General features: G+C 42.4%; 1 protein-coding gene across 2 annotated transcripts in view; it reads left to right on the top strand.

The window, feature by feature from the left end:
• Positions 1-19,972, top strand: part of SLC9A9 (solute carrier family 9 member A9) — a 529,481-nt gene that overhangs the window by 147,727 nt on the left and 361,782 nt on the right. For both annotated transcript variants that reach the window (XM_037040394.1, XM_037040405.1), the window contains exon 6: positions 16,210-16,315. In XM_037040394.1, the coding sequence (XP_036896289.1) occupies positions 16,210-16,315 (106 nt within the window). The remainder of the gene's footprint in view (positions 1-16,209; positions 16,316-19,972) is intronic.

Here is a 19,972-nt window from a genome sequence, read left to right as displayed (position 1 = left end):
CTAACTCACAGGGTAAACCAGGTGGCCTTTAATCTGTCTAGGCTTAGTTTACTCACACACTCCTAGAGGAACTGGATGATTGCTGAAGTTACTTCTTGCTCTATGTTACTGGTTCTCCAATTTGCACACACATAAAGCTCACTTGGCAAGTCTGTTAAATGCAGATTACTTGGCTCCACCTTCAGAGACTGTGATTCAGTAGGTCTGAGCTGGGGTCCAAAACTGCAGTTCTAACCAGTGTCCAGTTGATGCTACTGATGCTCATCCAGAGATCTGAAGCATATAGAAATTGATGAGTGAAATATTTGCATTTCTGAATAAATGTGATGAATTATAGAGAGTGACGTAGGCTCAGCACTGATGTTTTTAGGTTGAGTGAAATATCCAGTCAGGAGTTTGTAGGACATGTCTGTAATTTTCAAGGGTGACATGTTAATTTTTAGCATACTTGTAATAAAGATGTATTTCCCCTAGCGTGTGTATTCCCTCCTCAAAGCAAGGGAACTGCAGAAGTCCTAGTTCCCAGGACACTGCAGAAGAGCAGAGAATGCTGCAATAAAATCTCTGACACTTCCACCTCTGGAAATAGTGACCTCCCTCCTGAGAGACTACCAACTAGGGGTTTCCTGGCTGCCTTTCCCAGAATATGCTACCCAAAGTTACCGCTAGGTGTCACTCTAATTCTGGGGCACATTGGACTCAGGGGCACACGTGAGCAAGGGCCCTGGGGACTGTGTTCCCAGATCCTGCGATTGTGGTTAAAGCATCTAAGAGAGCTCCCAGGAAATTCTCCGTATAAAAGAATCACAGTTGTGAATGGATCATAAACTTTCAATCTCAAGAGGATCTGCCGCTAAAAATAAAATAGATGTGCAATGAGGTAGGAGAGGCACCTGAAAATGAGGTCAGGACATGGCCTTCCAGTGGCCAGAGCACCCTGGGTATTGAAAGTGTCTGCTCATTAAGGCAAGATTAGTGTCGCAGGGGAATGGGGCACCACACTTCAGAACTTTGACTCTTCTAAACCTCGCTTTCCACGTCCTTACGATAGATGCTGTGAGAACAAAACACACCAAAAATGGGGGGTGCCTTGCATTTCTTTACAGAAGGGTAAAAGATCAAATGAAATGCTGTGCAGAAAAATATATTTTATCTTGTATAAAATTATATAAAAGTATATCTTATATTTTTAAACTGCTAAGCATTGATAAATAAATTAATATTAACAATGAGTTCTTCCAAGGATCTTGATTGGCATTTTAGATGACACTATCATAACATTCTTCTTTGTTTATAACTGAACATAAAATTGCAAGATATCCATTCTCTTCTTAGGTAGCCATGATGAAATAGTTGTTTTCTCTTCAAATTTCTTCACTTGTCCCACAACTTCCATGGTAAATCACAAACGTTAAAGAGATTAGAAAAATAATCAGGGATATTTATCCTCATGTAGATTCCCTACTTTTTGTAATATGGGCTGTATATTTGAATGTTTAAAAGTCAGAGGAGTTTTCCTGTACTTCCCGACGCTGCCAGGTTGTCATATTAGGCATCACACAATGTAGTGTGAAGGCTCGTACGTTGGCTTTGGGAGTACATAGAGCCATAGGCCCCTGATAGAATAATTGAACATGGGTGTTCTGGCTCTTATTTCCTGCGTGTTCATCCCTCCTCACCCCATCCTACCCCAATTATAAAGCCAAATTCAGATCTGTGTTTAGCTTTGTATTTCACTGCTTCTTCAAACTAGTTCCACTGTTTCTCTAATTAAAGTATCATTTTCTTCATAAGTTGACTGCTGGTCTACCCCAGAGCCACGGACTACAGCTTATCTCATGTAACACAGGTCCACACTCACCCCTGCCCACAGCCGTCCTCTGAGTGCACAGACACAGCCTATGGCTTCTCATCCTGCTGGGAGCCCGGGGGGGTTTCCCTGTAACAAATTCTCCAACGCAGCAAAATATTATTATTGCTTCCTTGGCATGATCAGGTAGGAACACTGGGCAGATGTATAGCACTGAAAGATGTATTTCATCTTTCTTATTATTAATACTTGACAGAAATGAGTCTCCCAAAATGAAAGGCATTTTATACATCCTGATTGCAAGTCAGTCTTTTCATTTAACATTTAAGTTGTGGGGTGGGGGTAGAGGGAGCCACCTCCATCTTTTAAAGTTCACTGCCGTGTAACTATTCCAGAAGACATGAACTATCTTACCTCGGATCATGTTGATAATCAGAAGACCCTTTCTATTTGGGGTTACTATGGTTACAGCTGCAAGGGTGATGTGTGAGCTGCACTGCTGTTTTGATAAAAATAGGTATTAACTACCAGTCACAGAGCTCCTCATTTCACAGTTATTCTTGCAGGAGAACAGCATATATTTAAAAAAAAAAAGAGGAGGAGGAAAAGAAAGAAAAAAAAAGCTTTCCCTCTTCCCTTTAAAGAAGCATGAGAGAGAACATCTGCATAAATAACAGTGACTGGTCATGTATATAAAAATATTTTTAATTAAATTCTTTTTTAATTAAACAGGGCATTTTGTTGGATCCTTCTCTGTTATTTGCATGGAGCTTAGCCTTGAGGAAGATAGCTGATTAACAGACCCCAGAACCTATAATTAAAAGCAGAACTGTTATTTCTGGAGAAAAGCCTCTCCAGTAAGGGTGACTTAATTGGCTGTCTCTTGTACTTTTTCATTTGTCATTCAATTCTGTGGTCAGAATTTTGACTGACTGAACACAGGAGAAATGATTGCTAACGTTGTCATAATCAGAAGAGTTTCTATTTTTCGGTTTGGTTTTTCTTCAGTCCCTTTGATTGCCCACTCTCTTCACTGTTGTTTTCAGTATTTATTTGTGGTCTTCATTACTTTTTTTTGTTTTGATCATGTCTTTTTTTTAAGGTCATTTACACTGTTCTTTTTCATGTCGAGCCCCATCTGCCTCTGCATTTTAGGGTTTGCGGCTCCTCTTCACTTGTGTTACCAACAATCTACTCAGACACGAGAAAACAGAGTAACTCCTTTTCTATAGATGTGTTCTATTCACAGCCAAAAATGAGAAGTATATAATTTACAAAGTCGTTTCTTCAGGACCAGGGTTAGCCTTGAAGACAAAGGCAACATGCATTGAATATCTGCTAAGCAGCATATAAGGAGATGGAGATAATTTTATGCTCGGATTCCAAAAAAGAAATGTTCACACACAATATAAGGCTGACATCCTGAAATCATTGGCCCAATTATCTGTAAAGAAACTTGGGCAACTCAACTTTTAGTATCTAACACTTAGTGGAGCAGTATTGCACTTGTATTGCATGAGAGAACCAGGAAAATGGTGAGAGAATATTTAGGGTATTTTCATATACTTTCATGGATTTCCAGAGGTGGGGGTAGGTACATCCATTAGAAAGCCAGCATACTTCCTGTCGAAGGCAGAATACTTCCAGGAACTACAGACAGACTAACCATTTTTACTGTGCAAGCTGGGTTCCAAACCTGCACTTAGTGCCACTTAGGAGCACTTGACCATGTTTTCTGTGTCTGTCCAATTCCATGTCAAGTACACTGGGATAACATCAGTTTCAAAGCCTCTACATAAACCCAGGTCTATAAAACACCATCATGTAAACCCAGGCTCTATTCTTAAGCAAATTCACTCAGAAATTAAAATAACAGCTTGCATTTATATTATGTATCTCTTCCAAAGAACTTTAATAGCTTCTGTGCCCAGTATTTCAGTTATTTTTATAGTGTTCTTGGGTAGAGAAGATCCATTTCTTAGGTGACATTATTGAGGGGCAGAGAAATTTTGGGATTTTTCTCAAAAGTTTATAGTAACTCAATGAAAGATTGGTACAAAATCCAAGGTTTTTGTTTCCCTAGATGACTAAACTGTTTTTTTTTGGCAAGACACTGACATCTATGTGATCAAAATATATTATTGACTTTAGCTAATTGCTAGCAGCTCTGAAGTCAGTGACATGCCCAATTCTATCCATCAGAGTCATGGTACACTTGAGTCAGGGCTTAGGGGCTGTCCAAAACCACATATTGGCAGCAATTAAAAGCTCTGAAAGAATTGTACTGTCTGGAGAGTGTGTCGTTCAACAGGGTGCACATATGTCATCTGACTAGATTATCCCCACCACCAGTTAACTATCTCCATTCTAAGGAACTGAGACTCCAAACTTAAGTGATTTATTTCAGTTTACAAGGGTCATACGTCACAGAGGTGGGAGACAAAGTATTTACAATATTCTCTGTCTTGTACCACTACTATTCTGTAAGACGTAGAGTAGGATGAAAGTAGGTTTACCATGTTCATGTGGAAAATAGTACAATAATTAATAAATAATAATACTCTGTACATTGTGTATCCACAACTATAAACCTACTTTTAATATATATATTTTGGAGAGAGGGGGAGGGAAGAAGAAAGAGTGGGAGAGAAACATCAATGTGTGGTTGCCTCTCATGTGTCTCCTACAGGGGACCAGGCCTGCAACCCAGGCATGTGCCCTGACTGAGAAACGAACCAGTGACCCTCTGCTTCACAGGCCCAGGCTCAATCCACTGAGCTACACCAGCCAGCACTGTAGACCTACTTTTGCCTCACCCTGTTTAACTGTGATATATGAAAAAAATGAAACCCAACAGTCAAGTTCTCATTTTGTTATTGATGTCATTTAGCAAACATTTATTCAGCACCAGCTATGTGCTAGGCCTGTAGGAGGGACAGAGGAGGGGATGATAAACCAGACACAAACCCTGCCTTCAGGAAGCTCCAGTCTAGAGGGGGATGTAGGACAACAACGGGCAGTAAGGTTAAAGGTAAAACAGAGGTAGTCTAGACGGTCCTGAATTCAAAGAGGAAGGGACTCATGGACACCTGGACCACCCTTATGGAAAGAAGATTCTGGGAAACCTCCCCAGCCTCAAGCCAATATTTTCCTTGGTTAAAGAAGGTAATGTGGTAGTTGCAGGAACTATGAACCACATTGCTCTCCTATAAGAGATGGCCCTATGAATAGGTTTTTCACTCTCATCCAGGGCCATAGACAACATGACCTGCTCAACATTCCTGAGATCTGCCTGGGCTCAGGCACCCTGTGTAGGTGTCCTGGCTTGACAGTCCTGGAATGATGGCTTGCTCCTCACTCATCCAGAGAAGAATCAGACTCATGATCATTTGTCCTCAACACTATTTTCACTTGCTGCTCTGAAACTCCTGACCTCAGTCTTGCACTGGGGCTCAAGCAGAATAATTAGGGAAATATGCACACTCCACATCTAGAGTCTACAGTCTACAGGACTTTGGGTCTCAAAACCATAGAAACTTAGCTTTGGGAGTACCTTAAATATAATCTTGCTTGACCTCATTTTTTACATGGGGACCATGAGACTCAGGGAGAGAAAATAAATGTACACTATATTGAAATTAGTTGTTTTTTCCAAATGCAGAATTTCAAGGGGTGGTTTTTTGAGAAAGGGAGGGAGGTGGAGAAGAATCTTCACTACTTCTCTGCTTAATAATATCTGTCCTTGCTTCAGGAAGTCATTTGTGAGTGTCAAAGGGGAAATGCACAGGTAGAAACTATCATTCATTTCATAATAGGCAAACACTCTGATAGTTTGATGACATGAATAATAACAGTAACAGTAACTGCCATGAATTGAGCTAACAATATGCTGGGCACTTCACATAAATTATTCCACTTAATCCTTCTCTAAAAATGAGAATGTTTTTGTCTCCATTTTGCTGAAGTTTGGTATTTTGGTATTTTGTCTCCATTTTGATGAAGTTTACTGAAAACTTAGTGCAGTAACAGACTCAAGATCACCAAGTTTATTGGCATGACAACTGGGATCTAAACGGGTCGGCTTGATGTCAGAGTCAAGTTCCCTACCATGATCTCTACGTTAGGACAGAGTTCTGAATAACAAAGTTCTTACTTCAAAAACCTGGAGGCCCAGTTATGGAAAGTCAGCTCCGCAGAACAGAATAGGGGAAGATCATAGCTGACAACCAACCACTGTATGTGCTTCAGGATATGGAAAGTGGGTAAAACAAGACTCCAGGTGTTCTGAGGGTGGGATTTCAAGAACACCCTGAAAGTTTGAAGCAGTTCCGCAGCTCTGTGGGCAGCTGGAGAACAGCTGTGGCTGACAGACCTCTCCCACTCGCTGCTCTGGGGAACACAATGGCTCTGTTTCAATGAAAGCAGCTCATTCTCAGCAACACCCAAAGACAGACCTGCACGACAGTTTTGAAAGCCAGTTTCCAGAGCATCCATTCCATTTATGTGTTAAAGAAGACGTTGCACATGGTGGCAAGTTGGATTAGGAAATTCTTAGAGAGCACTCCTTGGGACGGGAGGCTGTCTGGCCCCCTGAAGAGCTCAGTTTGGCTACCTGACGTTAACACCATTGGGTACTCATGTTCAGGGTCAGAATGAGCACTTGTACCACCCTGAAAGGGAGTACCTCGCTAAGCATGAGATGCCTAGGGGGCAAGGAGACCACCCATCAGCACCCACCCAGACTAGCATTGGGTCCTCTTGCTGTACAAAGGGGTCCCCTTCCTCACTGAGGCCCCTTGGGTGAGGAATCATTGAACAGTGGCTTCCCTTCTCCTAGAACACAGCCAAGAAAGGACAGGGACCGGCCTTTTACCTGGACTGGCTTTTACAGATGAAAAAAAAAACCACTGTGCTGTTCACATTATCATTCTGAACTGAAATGGAGACAGTGTTTTATAACTAGCACTATCAGGTCAGTGAGTGGGCTAAGAAGTGACTGGTCAAATGGAAGAATATAAAATAGACAGAAGGAGTTCGTTACATGGTATATGACCTTCAAGTTTCATTCATTCACTCACTCATTCAGTTAACAGAATTAATTGCCTCCTTCTTGCCAGAAACTGTCAAAGGCATTGACAAACACATAGATGAACAACTGATAACAGTGATGACCAACTTTTCCTCTGAGAGGACCAAATCAAAGAAAAGTTAAAATTCTTGCAGGCCATTTCTTAGCAGTTGTTTGTTAAAATGCTGCTTTCACACAAGAAAGCAGCATTGATTTGCTCCTGAACGTCTGCATTCTTACATTATTTCTTAGTCCAGAAAGGATTACTGGAGAGGGCTAGAGTTTCAGATATGACAAAGCTAGTTCGTATACTGCAGTATCTGATGTAATATAGCACCTCTAGAACTGGTTTCTTTTTCTTTCCTTGACCGACCTTGAAACTACTGAACTGCAAAGTGGACCTTGCCTCTTAATATTATATCCTCTAAAGCCAGAGATTGTTTCCATTGCAAACAAGATAAACCACAACATTTTTTTTAATCACAAACAAAAAGCTTCTGGGTTGGTGATGACGCCACTCATTGAGACAGGTAATTCAAGAGCAAGGGCAGCAGGCTAACTGGGGCTGCTAAAAGGGCACAGGGTCTGGGGAACATCCCTACCCAGTGCTAGCCACACAGCTGGTGCTTAATAAGTATTTGTTTCAGAAGGGCACCAAGTGGAGTTGTCTTGGAAGTGGCTGAATGTGGGAGTCTGCAGCTGATGGACAAGAAAGGATGGGCTGGAAATTGAGATTATTGAGTGTGGATGAGATTTCCCAGGGAGAGTCTGCAGAAAGCAAGGGGCCTGACAAGGTATTCCTGGGCAGTATCTATGTTAAAGGGACAGGTTTACAAAGGAGAGAGAAAGCGAGGCTAGAGGTGTTGCAGGGAAAGTAGGAGAGACCAGTTTCCCACAGAAAGGAATAGAAAACACTTAGAGAGACAGGACGTTTCCACAGGAAGTGCCATGTCACACAGAGGGCCCGGCAGTCTGGAAGGCCAGGGAGGAAGCCCTGAGCGGGCTGTAAAGGGGAGGGGTCTGCACTGGTGCATCTCGGGCCACGAAAATGGACTCGGAGTTCTACAATTTGTCTCCTCGTTAAGTTTTGCCAATTTTTTCTGTTTTTTAAGATTTATTTATTTTTTAGAGAGGGGAAGGGAGGAAGAGAGAGAGAGAGAGAGAGATAAAGAGAGAAACATCAGTGTATGGTTGCCTCTTACGTGGCTCCCACTGGCCTGGCCCACAACCCAGGTATGTGCCCTGACTGGGAATTGAACCTGCAACCTTTCAGTTTGCAGTCCATGCTCAATCGACTGAGCTATGCCAGCCAGGGCAAGTTTTGCCAATTTTAAAATGGTATTTTGTCCTTTCTGATTCTAAACATAATGCATGCTTATTGTAGAACATTTATAAAGCACAAAAAAGTACAAAGAAAAACACAAACATGGCTACTGCTCGCTTTTCTCATGGGACCGCTGTGTGGACATCCTCAGACTTGGCCTGCCCGGTTGTGCTTACCTGACATCCTGACTTGGGCCTCGTCATTTTCTTCTCAGCTCAGCAGTGTAGCACAGATAGCATAAACTCTGGAAAGCAAAGTGATTTGATAAGCCATAAAAGGATACATTCTGAATAAATGAGTGATGTGCTGGGTGTGATGATGTTGACACACCGAGGGTGACACACAGGGATAATTAGTCAGCCCAGAGGGCCCCACTGGCACACATATTCACAAACACACAGCCTTCTCATTAGTCCAGGTTTTTCCTCGTTAAGCATGATCTAAAACATGGATTTATCTAAGCAGCTTCTTTTTTGCCAGTGGTGGCATAAGGGCGAGGAGGACTGTGCTTATGAGGAATCATTCCAGCCACATCTCTATTTAGTAACTCAGGGATTATACAGTCACCGCAGGGCCCTCACCTCCAACCCCTCTATAGCCACTCTGTGAGAGGGGAGCAGAATGGACTCCTTGTCAGGGGTGCTGTAACCAATCACCACAGACAATGCGATGTAAGACAACACAAATTATCATCTCACAGTTTGTAGGTCGGCAATCCAAATTGACTCCACTGGCTTCTCCACTGTGGGTCTCACAAGGCCAAAATCAAGGTGCTGACTGACTGGACTTTCATGAAGAAGCCCTAGGAAGAATCTGCTGACTTCCACATTCACGCAGATTGTTGGCAGAATCCAGTTCCTTGCAGCACAGAACTGGGGTGCTGTTTCCTTGCTGGCTGAAAGCTGGGGGACACCTTGGTTCCCAAAGGCCTTTCTTTGGTCCTTGCAAGCGAGTCCCTACATCTCTTTCACACAATGGAGTGTGAAATCCTTCTCACACCTGGAACCTTCCTGACTTCTTTTTTTTTTCCTTTCAGTATCTCTTCTGCTGTATCTCTCTGACTCTAAGCAAAGAGTTCTATCAGCTTTTTAAGGACGCATGTGATGAGTTGGACTCACCCAAATAGACACATATAATCTGCCTGTTTTAAGATAGGCTTAATTATACCTGCACAGTCCCTCTCCTGTGTAAGAGAACATAGAAACAGCTCCCAGGCACAGGGCGTGGACTTCCTTGCAGGGGTGGGGGTGTTTTTTGGTCAATGACCCAGAGTGATGGCAGGAAGGAGTGGAATCACAGGAGTCCTTTCTCCTTGTATTTCCCCCTCCCTCTCACACAGATCCAATATTGATTCTTCTCAATATTCCTCTCATTTACCCTTAGCAGCTTTGCTAATCTACTTAGAAATCAGGAGTAGCCACCCTCCACTTTAGAAATGCCTGTGATATCCGTCGGGTCTGGATCCACAGCTTGTCTCACCATGTTGCAGCAACAGTAAAATTCATCTCTGAAGCCCGCTTATTGGATGGGCACCATGATCGTGACTAACACAATAGTCTCTTTCCATAGTTATTACACTAAATGGGTCACAGTCATACTTTCACCTCTAAATTCTGATTTCCTGGTGACCCATCCAAACTTCGGCGGCTTCATGACTCCCCTGAGCTTTTCTCTGCATCTGCTTCATGATTTGCAAGGAAACCACTGCCTACCGTGTGTATTTTTTAAAATGGCAGGGGCTTCGGTAATAACGGTCTTGATTGGAGAATGTTTGTGCGACAGGGTGAGTCATGTTCACTCAGGTACTGGGCGTACTGCAGGCTCCCCACGGAACTGCACCGTGGCTCATGACCCCCCACAGGGGAGAAGACTGGGTGGTTGTCCAATGTTTTTCCTCTGTACTAATGTTAAATTTAGGATATTTCTGTTGGAGATACATTAGAGGAAATTTGTAAAGCACTAGCAAATGTGCCAGCAGATTTCACCTCATAAGTTCCCAAGTACGGTATCCGGAAAACGTCCCCCCGACTCAGTTTATTCTCAGGTTTCTTGCTTTCCATTTTTTATATAACTTACTTGTTTTTCTATAATGTCAAGCCTCATGATCTTCTGAATACCTTTTTATACTCTTGGTGACTGCTAAAGACTATACTTTGGTTTTTAAGCAAAAGAGGAAGTAGATTGTTTTGGAAAACCAGGTTTGACGTCAAGGGAAGGACCTATGATTGCCAGCGTTTTTAGTGTGCAGCCATATATTGAAGAAAGAATCTCTCTCTGCAAACACATACCTCCCCTAAGAGAATGTGCACACAGACAAATGCTAATGACTGAAATGTGATTCCAGAAATGTACTACTGCACTTAATACGAAAAGAATAATTTCCTCATTGAAGAGTTAGTAGAAGTCATCTACACATGTGCCAAAAGAATGAACTGTGTGTTGTGTGGCCAAATATGCTAATATACTTAGATGTAGGGAGTCTCTCGAAACAGGAATCCAACAAGACAATTAAGCTCAACAGAAAATAATTGGAGGGGCTAGTCTTGTCACCTCTATCAAAAATGATGCTTAGCTAGTATTATTATTAGTGCATAAAGTTAACCCATTACATAGAGCTAATGCCTTAAGACCATGGTTCTGGAGCAATTTGGTGTCACAACCCTTTACAGATCTTCCAAATTGGGAAAGGCTCCCCACAAGGAGCTTTTGTTTGTGTGTATCCTACTAGCAATACTCACCATAGTAGAGCTTCAAAGAAAGTAAGCATTTTATTGATTTATTTAAAATAATCACAAATCATCTGCATGTTAAATAACATATCTGCATGAAAAAGAAATTTATTTCCAAAACAAAACGTTTACCAAGAAGAGTGACATTGTTTTACATTTTTGGAACTCTCTTTGATGCCTGGTGAATTAGAAGACAGCTGGATTCTCACATCTGCTTCTGTAATCAATCGCATTACCACACATCCTATAGCCTCTGAAAAATTCCACTGTGCACAGATAAAGAAATAAGAATGAAAAAATGCGAGTAGCATACTTATATAATTCTGAAAATGTTTTTGACCTTGGGGATCTTCCAAGATAGGTCTCAGGAACCTCAGGGGTCCCTGGGCCATACTTTGAAACCGTGAGAGCTTGTTTCTCCCAAGGACCCCTGGAGACGAGGGCTGCAATAGTGGGCTTGCACATAGTATTTTCTCTACTGCTTGGTCTGTACCGTAATGATGCCTCATAATGATGGGCAAAACAAAACAGCAATGCTTGCAGGGGTGTCCAGCCTTTTGGCATCTCTGGGCCATGCTGGAAGAGGAAGAGTTCTCTTGGACCACACATTAAATTACATAAACACTAACAAAAACTGATGAGCAAAAAAAGGTTTTAAGTTAATTTATGATTTTGTGTTGGACCACACTCTCAGCCATCCTGGGCTGTGTGCAGCCCTCAGGCCATGGGTTGGACTCCCCTCCTAGAGTTAAATCATTTGCGGTGTTTTATGTAACTTCTAATTTAGAATGACCTCAACCAAGTAACATCTAGTGATTAGCTCTCTGGGTCTGGCACTGCTTCTCTGACCTATTTCAGAAGACTTAGGATTTCCAGTTGTATTTCTAGGATATAATTGGCAGAGCTTGACTTACAAAATCAGTCCGTGCATGCACTGATTCTATTGCCAAGTCTTCACTGAAAAAGTTTGGGCGAAAATAATTTCAGTATTCCAGCCTCGAGTTATTTGGAAGCCTCAAGTTTTTTGGAAGCCTCTTTTTGAAATCTCAGTAGGTCCAATCTATCAGAAAAGTGAAGAAAGTTACAGGACAATTTCCTCTTCCATTCTCCCTCTGAAAAAAGGAAACACATTTCACAATCATTACTTTTGGAAATGGAAAAATGCTACCTCGTTTATGAGAATACCTGGGTTTTCCACCTGTTAAGCCTGACACGATTCAGCTGTGCAAGCCTGAGATGTTTTTGATTCTCCACGTGCCGGAGAGAAGTGTCATACATACCAATGTTCGCTGAACAGCACAGATAGCACTCTCCATGGAGACGAGGCTGGAAGCCACAGGGGTAGGGACTGCGGTGTGGTGCTGTCCACAGACCCGGGCAGGTCTTGTGCCAGGTTGTCAGAGCTGCTGCGTTAAATATCATTTCAAATTTAAATTCCTTGTAAAACACCAGGAAAATGTGGGCAGGAGAGCTTCCTGTTGGAGGTTCTAGGGAAGGGACCGTCACTAAATCACCCTGAAGACTTAGAAGAGAAGTGACTGAAAGAACATCAAGAAAGTGGGTAGGTGAAAAGCTAGCTATTAAAAAAACTGCAAAATATCCTGTAAGAGTCCACACACTGAGGTGCTGGGAGGGTCAGGCAGTCTGTACCTTCTCTCTCCAGGTAGGATCATTACACATGGGCCTTCTACCTCGCAGGCTGTTGTTTCTTCTGGCCCCTCCTTTATCACCAGCTTCTCAGAAGAGCAGTCTGTACCTCAGCCTCCTCATTCCCTCCCCACTGCCCTTGCTGTTTGTTGAAATGGGTTCTCAGATATCTCTGGAGAGCCAACAGCATTTCTCAGTCATCCTATTCTTACCTAGAGGTGCTTGTGTGCGTGGTTGTGTGTGTGTGTGTGTGTGTGTGTGTATTTGTGACTGTGCTCATGTATTTGAGCATAAGGTCTTATATGAGTATGCCCCTTATTACCAATGTAAGCGATAAAGTGGGTTTTTTCTAGCTCAAAAGTCTGGTAGGAAGAGGGTGTGTAAAGAAGGAGCCCCAAGTCCCGAGTGAGACATCAGAACCTGCCTCCAGGAGGTGTGTAGAACTAAAGTGTGACAGAGGCAAAAAAAAAAACAAAAAAACCCAGCTACCCTGATACATTCAGATAGTCCTCTCCCCTTGCTATCCATGTGCTTTCTGGAGTGTTCTTCTCATATTGTCATGAGAAGTATCCTCTGAATAAGCACTGAGTTTGAGCCCAGCTCAGGCACATGCTGTCCTTGCCAATCAGGGTGTGGGCAGAGCTGGTGTGAGCATGTCCACAGCTGCTCCAAGAGGTTCTCTCCTGGGAAGGCGCCACAGAGACTCTGGGACAGTTGTGTATGAGCCTGAGCCCTGCCAGCAAACTAATTAAATGGCTTTTTAAAAGCTCTAAGCTCAGCAGCAAGAGTGGGTGGCTCATTTCCTTGCTCACCTATTCAACTCATTTGCGGTCCCAGCACATACTCCCTCTTGTAGGACACACTGCCTGGCTTCAGTTTGAACTATTCTGTTTCTCTGCAGGGTAGATGGGAATGGAAAAAGTAATAGCTTTCTCTTCTGTGTGGGATCACGTTTATGAATGGGAGTTCAGTTCTTTGTGCCAAAGGAATTGTGGGAATGTTAGAACCATTTTGACCAAAACTGGACATGTAATTAAAAGCCTTCCCTCCAAAGACCCAAAGTTCTGACTGGAAAGAAGCAGAGCCCGTCCCGCCGAGGGCCTTATCCCACCCTTGTGGAGGAATGAAAAGTCATCGTATTTTCAGAGCTTGCGAATACAGAGAAGAAACTGCAGAAACTACAGTCAACAGTACACCTGCCATGATAGAATTTTCTATTTTAAGAAGAACTTTACTCTTATTCCACAAGATGCTGGCAAAAGGAAAAATGCTATTAATTAGTGCTCCCCTCCCCAGCTGAAGCATCTTTGTTTTGATTTGATGTAGGGTCCTGACTCTGACCCACACAGAGAGGATTGCTTAACAAAGGTCATTTCTGCCTCTCCCACCATCACCTGTGACTTTGCCTATCACAATTAAGAACCTATTTAGCTAGAATCATGAAATTGATTCTATGGTAAAATGGGATCTCACTAATTGTCATGCCAATTCATGACGTTTTATTTCTGTTGCCTTTACTATCCCAAATCTTGTTGTTGAGTTTCATACTCCTTCTTCTAGGAAAAATTTTTAGTAAGTAAAAATATGTTTACAGAAATTCACGCTAGGTAAGATTTCCAGCTGATTTGTTCATGCTTAGGATCAGGTCTAGCAAGTATACCACGTGTGTTCATGCCCCTATCACCTGTTATCTGTAAATGTCCCCCTGAGATCTCTCATGAACCCTCTTCTCTTTCTATATGCCTTACCACTGGCAATCGCTGACACTCTGTGGCCTTATGTTTCATCTATATGCTTATAGCCTCCAAATTCTTTCTTATGTCGTTTATTTCAGTTTTTTTCCATCTTTCTTATTTAAATTTCCACTTGCAATTCCACCTGGCTATTTGAGTCAGTATGTCTGAAACTGAACTTACTGGATCCCCTGTTCCACGCACTAATTTCTCATGCTGTGCCGTCTCCCAGTTGCCCAGGATTGAAAACCAGAGTCACTCTCTGCTGTCCCTAGCACCAAGACCCACCAGTTCTCCGTTGTAAATACTATGGGGGTATTGTTTCCTGTGCTTTGCCCTGCCTCATATTTCTTTTTATTCATTCACTCATTAAAGACTTACCATATTCTATCACTGTGCTAGAGAAGGTGAGAACCAATGAATGAGTAAAGTACCAAGCGCTGTGGTCACTGACCTATGAAAAGTCAGGCTGGTGGATGAACAGGAGTTTGGGAGCCTGAATCAAGGACTCTTCCTGTTTTGGTTCAACTTCTCTCTTACAGGGACATTTGGGAAACCTTCCAGCCACACATCTCTTGTGTTCACTGCCCTGCTGCCTGAGTTCATCTCTAAAGTTTGAACTAGGTCGTGTCACCCTACTGACTAAACCCTTTCCTGGCTCCACTTCACACAGGACAAGCACCAAACTTCTTGACCCTACTTATAAAACCTCCAAACTCATCTCCCCCCTCCCATAGCACTTTTTTTTATACAACATAGTTATTAACTTCACAGTCCATGAAATAGGAAAGGGAAGAACAGAAATTAAAATGCCCACTCTGCCTTAAAAATTTACCATCAGTATTATTTTCAATCACCCTTTTTCCCCTTTGGCAATCAACTCAATGAATCATTTTCCTAATGATGGCTGTTCACACTTTGCATAACTGTTTCAAATGACAAGACACTGCAGTTTTGATGAGCACAGATAATCAGCATGTGATTATTTCCTGTCCTGATGTACTCACAGGTGCTCCGTTTGAGTTTGTGGCAGCCCACCAGAAACACATCCTTAGGTCTTGCTCGTAGGAATATCCAGTCCCTCTTTGCAGATGAGTATGACCTCAGAAGAGAATGAGAGACAGGCGCCGAGGACCTGTTCCTTCACTGGAGTAGATCACTGCAAAACATTCGTTTATTCATTCATTCACTTGGTCACTCATGCATCAAATACTCACTAAGCATTTGCCAAGTACCCTGTGTTGCAAAGGTTGGTCCTATCCCCTGGGAGCTCACAGTCTCTTCTTATTTCTTCTGTGATAAGTTCTATGATTTAATGCAAATGCTGGGATCAAAAAAGGAGTGAGACAGGTCTCAATGGTCAGGGGCCTAGGGAAATACTTGAAAGACTTTAAAAGATTAAGTGAAGTTTTTTATAGCAAGAATGTGTGTGTGTGCAAATGTGTGTGTGTTTATGTATTTAAGAAATGAAAGATGGTAGCACATGGATGGGAAAGAAGTTGCTGTCCTGGTAAAGGGAACCCAAATGCAAAGGTAGTTAAAAAACTTCACCATTTTCTTGGGGGGCATTATGGTAAGTTCAGTGTGATTCGAGAGAGGCATCAAAGGAGAGGCAGGCAGGGGTGCAGAGGGACATGCTGGGAGGTAAACAGAGTGCAGGTTCCAGAAAATGTGGACAAGAAGCTCAGACTTTCTCTATAAGCAGCGGGAGCCCAGAGAAGTCCCTAAGCAAGAGGAGTCGCCTATCAGATGAGTTTTTGAATAAAGGTCCCCTCTGGGTATAGAGGACAGATTTGAGATAAGCATTGATTGAATGCCTTCCTGAGTGACCACAGCCAAGTACGGGTCCATGGCTGTGTCCCAGCTGACTCTGCATGTTTGTGTGTGTTTTTTCCTAGTGACAGTGCTGGCCATCTTCCACGAACTGCATGTTGACCCCGACCTGTACACACTCTTGTTCGGGGAGAGTGTGCTGAATGATGCAGTGGCCATAGTGCTAACATAGTAAGTACCAGAATTTGGCCAATGTTTCTTTGGTGATGTGAAATAGGCTTCCACTTGGTGATAACTCCTCCTGCTTTTAATAGCATATTTTGTATTATGTCATAGAGATACAAATTCTAGCTTAGCTTTCAAAGAATTATTACAAAAGAAAATCTCCAGTATTGAGTATAATTCATTAGGCACCTAATGTCTAACTCTGTTAATAGGCTTCATGATTTCAGTCTGTTATAGCATACTATGAGGAAGGTAACATTTATTTATTTTCTTCTTAATGTACATATTTAGCTGATTCAATTAGGGTTCCTGAAATGCACATAGTGAGCTTTCTTAATTTCAAATCAATATGATTTAATTATGTTCCTTATACGAGTCATTTTCCAGTTAATAGACTAATAGAAACCATTATATTTATAGTAATCTTGGCAAACAATTGGAACTAGAACTTGAGAGTCAGAATCCTCTTTTTGCTTCTCGATGCAATTATGATGTGTTACAGGAACACACGCAACTTTAAATCATCACACCAGTGAAACCGACAGAGCTTCACTAAGAGCTCACATAATTCTTCCTTCATCCTGAAAGAATTTTCTTTTTGAGGTGAGAACTAGTGCTTTTTCCTCACCTCCTCAGTGGACACCATTTATATTTAATAAAGCCACTTCAGTGGCTTTCCCTGTGTCAGAGGTCTCTTCTTGATTTTATATTGAAGACCACCATTTTGGGCAACCGTCAAATAACCACAGGAAAGTAACTATCCAACAATTAAATGCAACCACAAGATTCAATTCAAGATGTTAACTACTTCAGATATACTTGAAAATGTGCTGTGAAATAAGAAAGGACTCCTAGAAGTCAGGTCCCGAGAGAGAGGACCCAGCGAAGCAGCTCAGTTCCTGTTTCCTGCAGGCTGACATTTTGTAAGGATGCCGCCCAGAACTGCCCCTCAGTTCAGCAACTCACAAGTAAGAGTCTCCAAGTAAATGTGTTTTACCTGGCCACCAAAAAGTGCCCTTCTTGCATTAAAGGAAGATATGGGAGCAATTTAAGAGCAAGAGCCATGGCAGACTCACAAATGCTGAAGAATGCTTTTAAAGAAACATCAAGAAAATTAATTAGGACATCAGGAATCCCTGTCCAAGAAATACAAATACTGTTAAAGACACTCCTCAAATTTTTAAAAAATCTGCCAAGCCTCCTATTTTCACTGTTCGAGCCGCCAAGTTATAAAGAGCCGAGCAAAGATCCAAACCACTGAGCTGGGGAAGAATCACTTAGCCACAGCGCAGGGAGTGTTGGCCTTTCCAGGGCAGCACTTCCATTTGCAGCAGTTGCATTAAAAATGCGGACTCTGGGGGCAACTGTTGATGCTGCTGATTAAGCACAAGCCGGGAGGCACTTTACACAGTGTGTTTAGTGTCACCTCAGGTCCACACGCAGCTATTACTGGAAGTGCCTTTCCTACTCACCTCCCTAGCCATCAAGATTTCCGCCTCCTGTGGCAGGAGAGGCATGCCACTTTAGCCAAAACCTTGTGTTCCCCAGCTTTGGCAATCCAGGTATTGAGCAGAGAGACTCTAAAGAATTTCATCCTTAAAGTGAAGGTGATCTTCCATTAGGAATACCTGACACACACAATAAGATCTACACAATTGAATCTGCAGGCGCTCTTCTGCCTGCTACCTTGGATTCCACCAGAGCTTCCCCTGACCTCCACTGAGGGGACAGATCTCACTGTCCTGGGCATGGGCTGTCTGCGCACCAGTGCCTCCACCTCACGCAGTTATCCATGTTTTGTACTCTTGACTGTTCTTGCTCAGTTGCTTCTTAAACTTAGTGTACGGCACAGGATATTCTTTTTGTATATCTACTTACACATGCACCATCTTTTTAATGCCCGAGCCCTACACTCCTCTTTCACCTACTTTCTAGTTCCCTTAGGGAAAAAAACCCTATTTAAGAATTATTAAAGTTTTCTGTGACTTTCAGACGACTAGTTCGAACATTTGTCTCTCTTCTCTCCCTGCACGCTAAACCATGCATGGCGGGTACCTCCATGCCTTTGCACCACAGCGTTGCTTCTCCCAGCCTCTGTTTCTGCCTCATCAAATCTTTCACCTCTTACACCATCTCCTTCAGGACCCACTGGCCCACCCCTCCCCATGGCCTGGCCTCCATCAGTCCCCTTCCAGTACAGCACGGCAACTATGGCTTTACGTGTGCATTTGTTGTTTAGGTAGTAACCTACTCAACACTGTCCATGAACTTGAAATGCATAAGAATGAATGAAAACTGTCCTTTGAATGTCCATTCATTCATTCTTCTGTGTTTTCTCTTTTTTAGTTACATGTTTGTGGGGAGAGGGTGTTAAGTTTAGAAATAGTGATAGAGTTCTTCTCTACCATGGAAAAAATTATACATTTTTGGCGTGAAATCAAGTATGATTAGTCACAGTGGCCCTTGTCGGTGCCTCCAGAGACCCTTTGGAATGGCTGCGTGCTTCCATTCACCGTCCCATCTCCCACCAGCAGATCTCCTTGCTTCAAAATCATCCTCTGAACTTTGCATAGTTTTGAAATTTTACATGTTAGTGTACTCTGATTTTCAGACACTATTTATAATTGAACTTGATAACCACTGTCTTCTATACAGCAGCAGGTGGTGAGTGGTATCCATATGGGTTAAATGATCCAGAATTGTTCATCTTAAAATGAAAGTAACTTTATTTAATGTAAGAGTTTTGAAATTAACTCGACCCCCACTGCTGTTTCAAGTATACAGAGAATGTCATGCCCAAACACATATGTATATACTAGTTCATGCAGGAGTGAACTCTGCATAATGGATTTGCACCTCTAAATATTGTTTAATAGGTTGTGAAAAAAGCACGAGATAAACTGAAGAGGTCTAAGGAAGGATGTGTGGTTTTGATTCTTAAACAAGACATTACTTTCCGAGACAGCCTGGTCGAGGAGAAGGAACCCTGGGTTTAAGTCGAGAGAACAGGTGTCAGGATGGCAAGGAATTACTCATTCAGTTATTGCAGTTGACAGGAAACCAACCCAAACCAGGTAAACAAAAAGGGAGTCAGTGTTGGCTGATGCATCTAGACAGCAGGAATGGAAATGGCTCAGGAGAGGGCCCAGGGGGATAAACAGGACTCTTTCTTTTCTCACTCAGCTTCTTCAGATTTAGCTCCCTTATGTGGTCACAGGATGGCCCTCACTTCCCAGGGCTGTGTCATTCTTTAAGAATAGAGGAAAATTCTCTGTCTCCCAATTTCCAGCCCAAATCTCAGTATAGCTCATAGATTTCTATGCCATTCCAGATCCACTCGGAACTAGTCACTACAGCCAGGGAAAGGTACTGCTCAGGTCAGCCACATGCTTCATGAGTTCAAAGGTGAAATCAGTTTCATTTGGAAGCACATGAACTAAGTCTGGGGAACAGTGGGATTATTGCTTAGGGTGATAATGCTACAAAAAGGAAAAGTGAGTGGATGCTGGATAGAAACAAAATCAAACAAAACCTGCAAGGCCTCTGCCGTGACTACACTTAGCCATGAACTCTCTGCACTTCTTTCCTTATCTGTACAAGAAAAGTATAAGTGACATTCTATATGTAAAGTTCTATATACATCACAAAATTATTCAAAGCAAT

This window comes from Sturnira hondurensis, unplaced genomic scaffold (assembly GCF_014824575.4).
Source record: "Sturnira hondurensis isolate 20B ecotype Veracruz unplaced genomic scaffold, ASM1482457v3 Scaffold0000396, whole genome shotgun sequence".
NCBI lineage: Eukaryota > Metazoa > Chordata > Mammalia > Chiroptera > Phyllostomidae > Sturnira > Sturnira hondurensis.
This window is presented reverse-complemented; position numbering and strand designations above follow the sequence as displayed.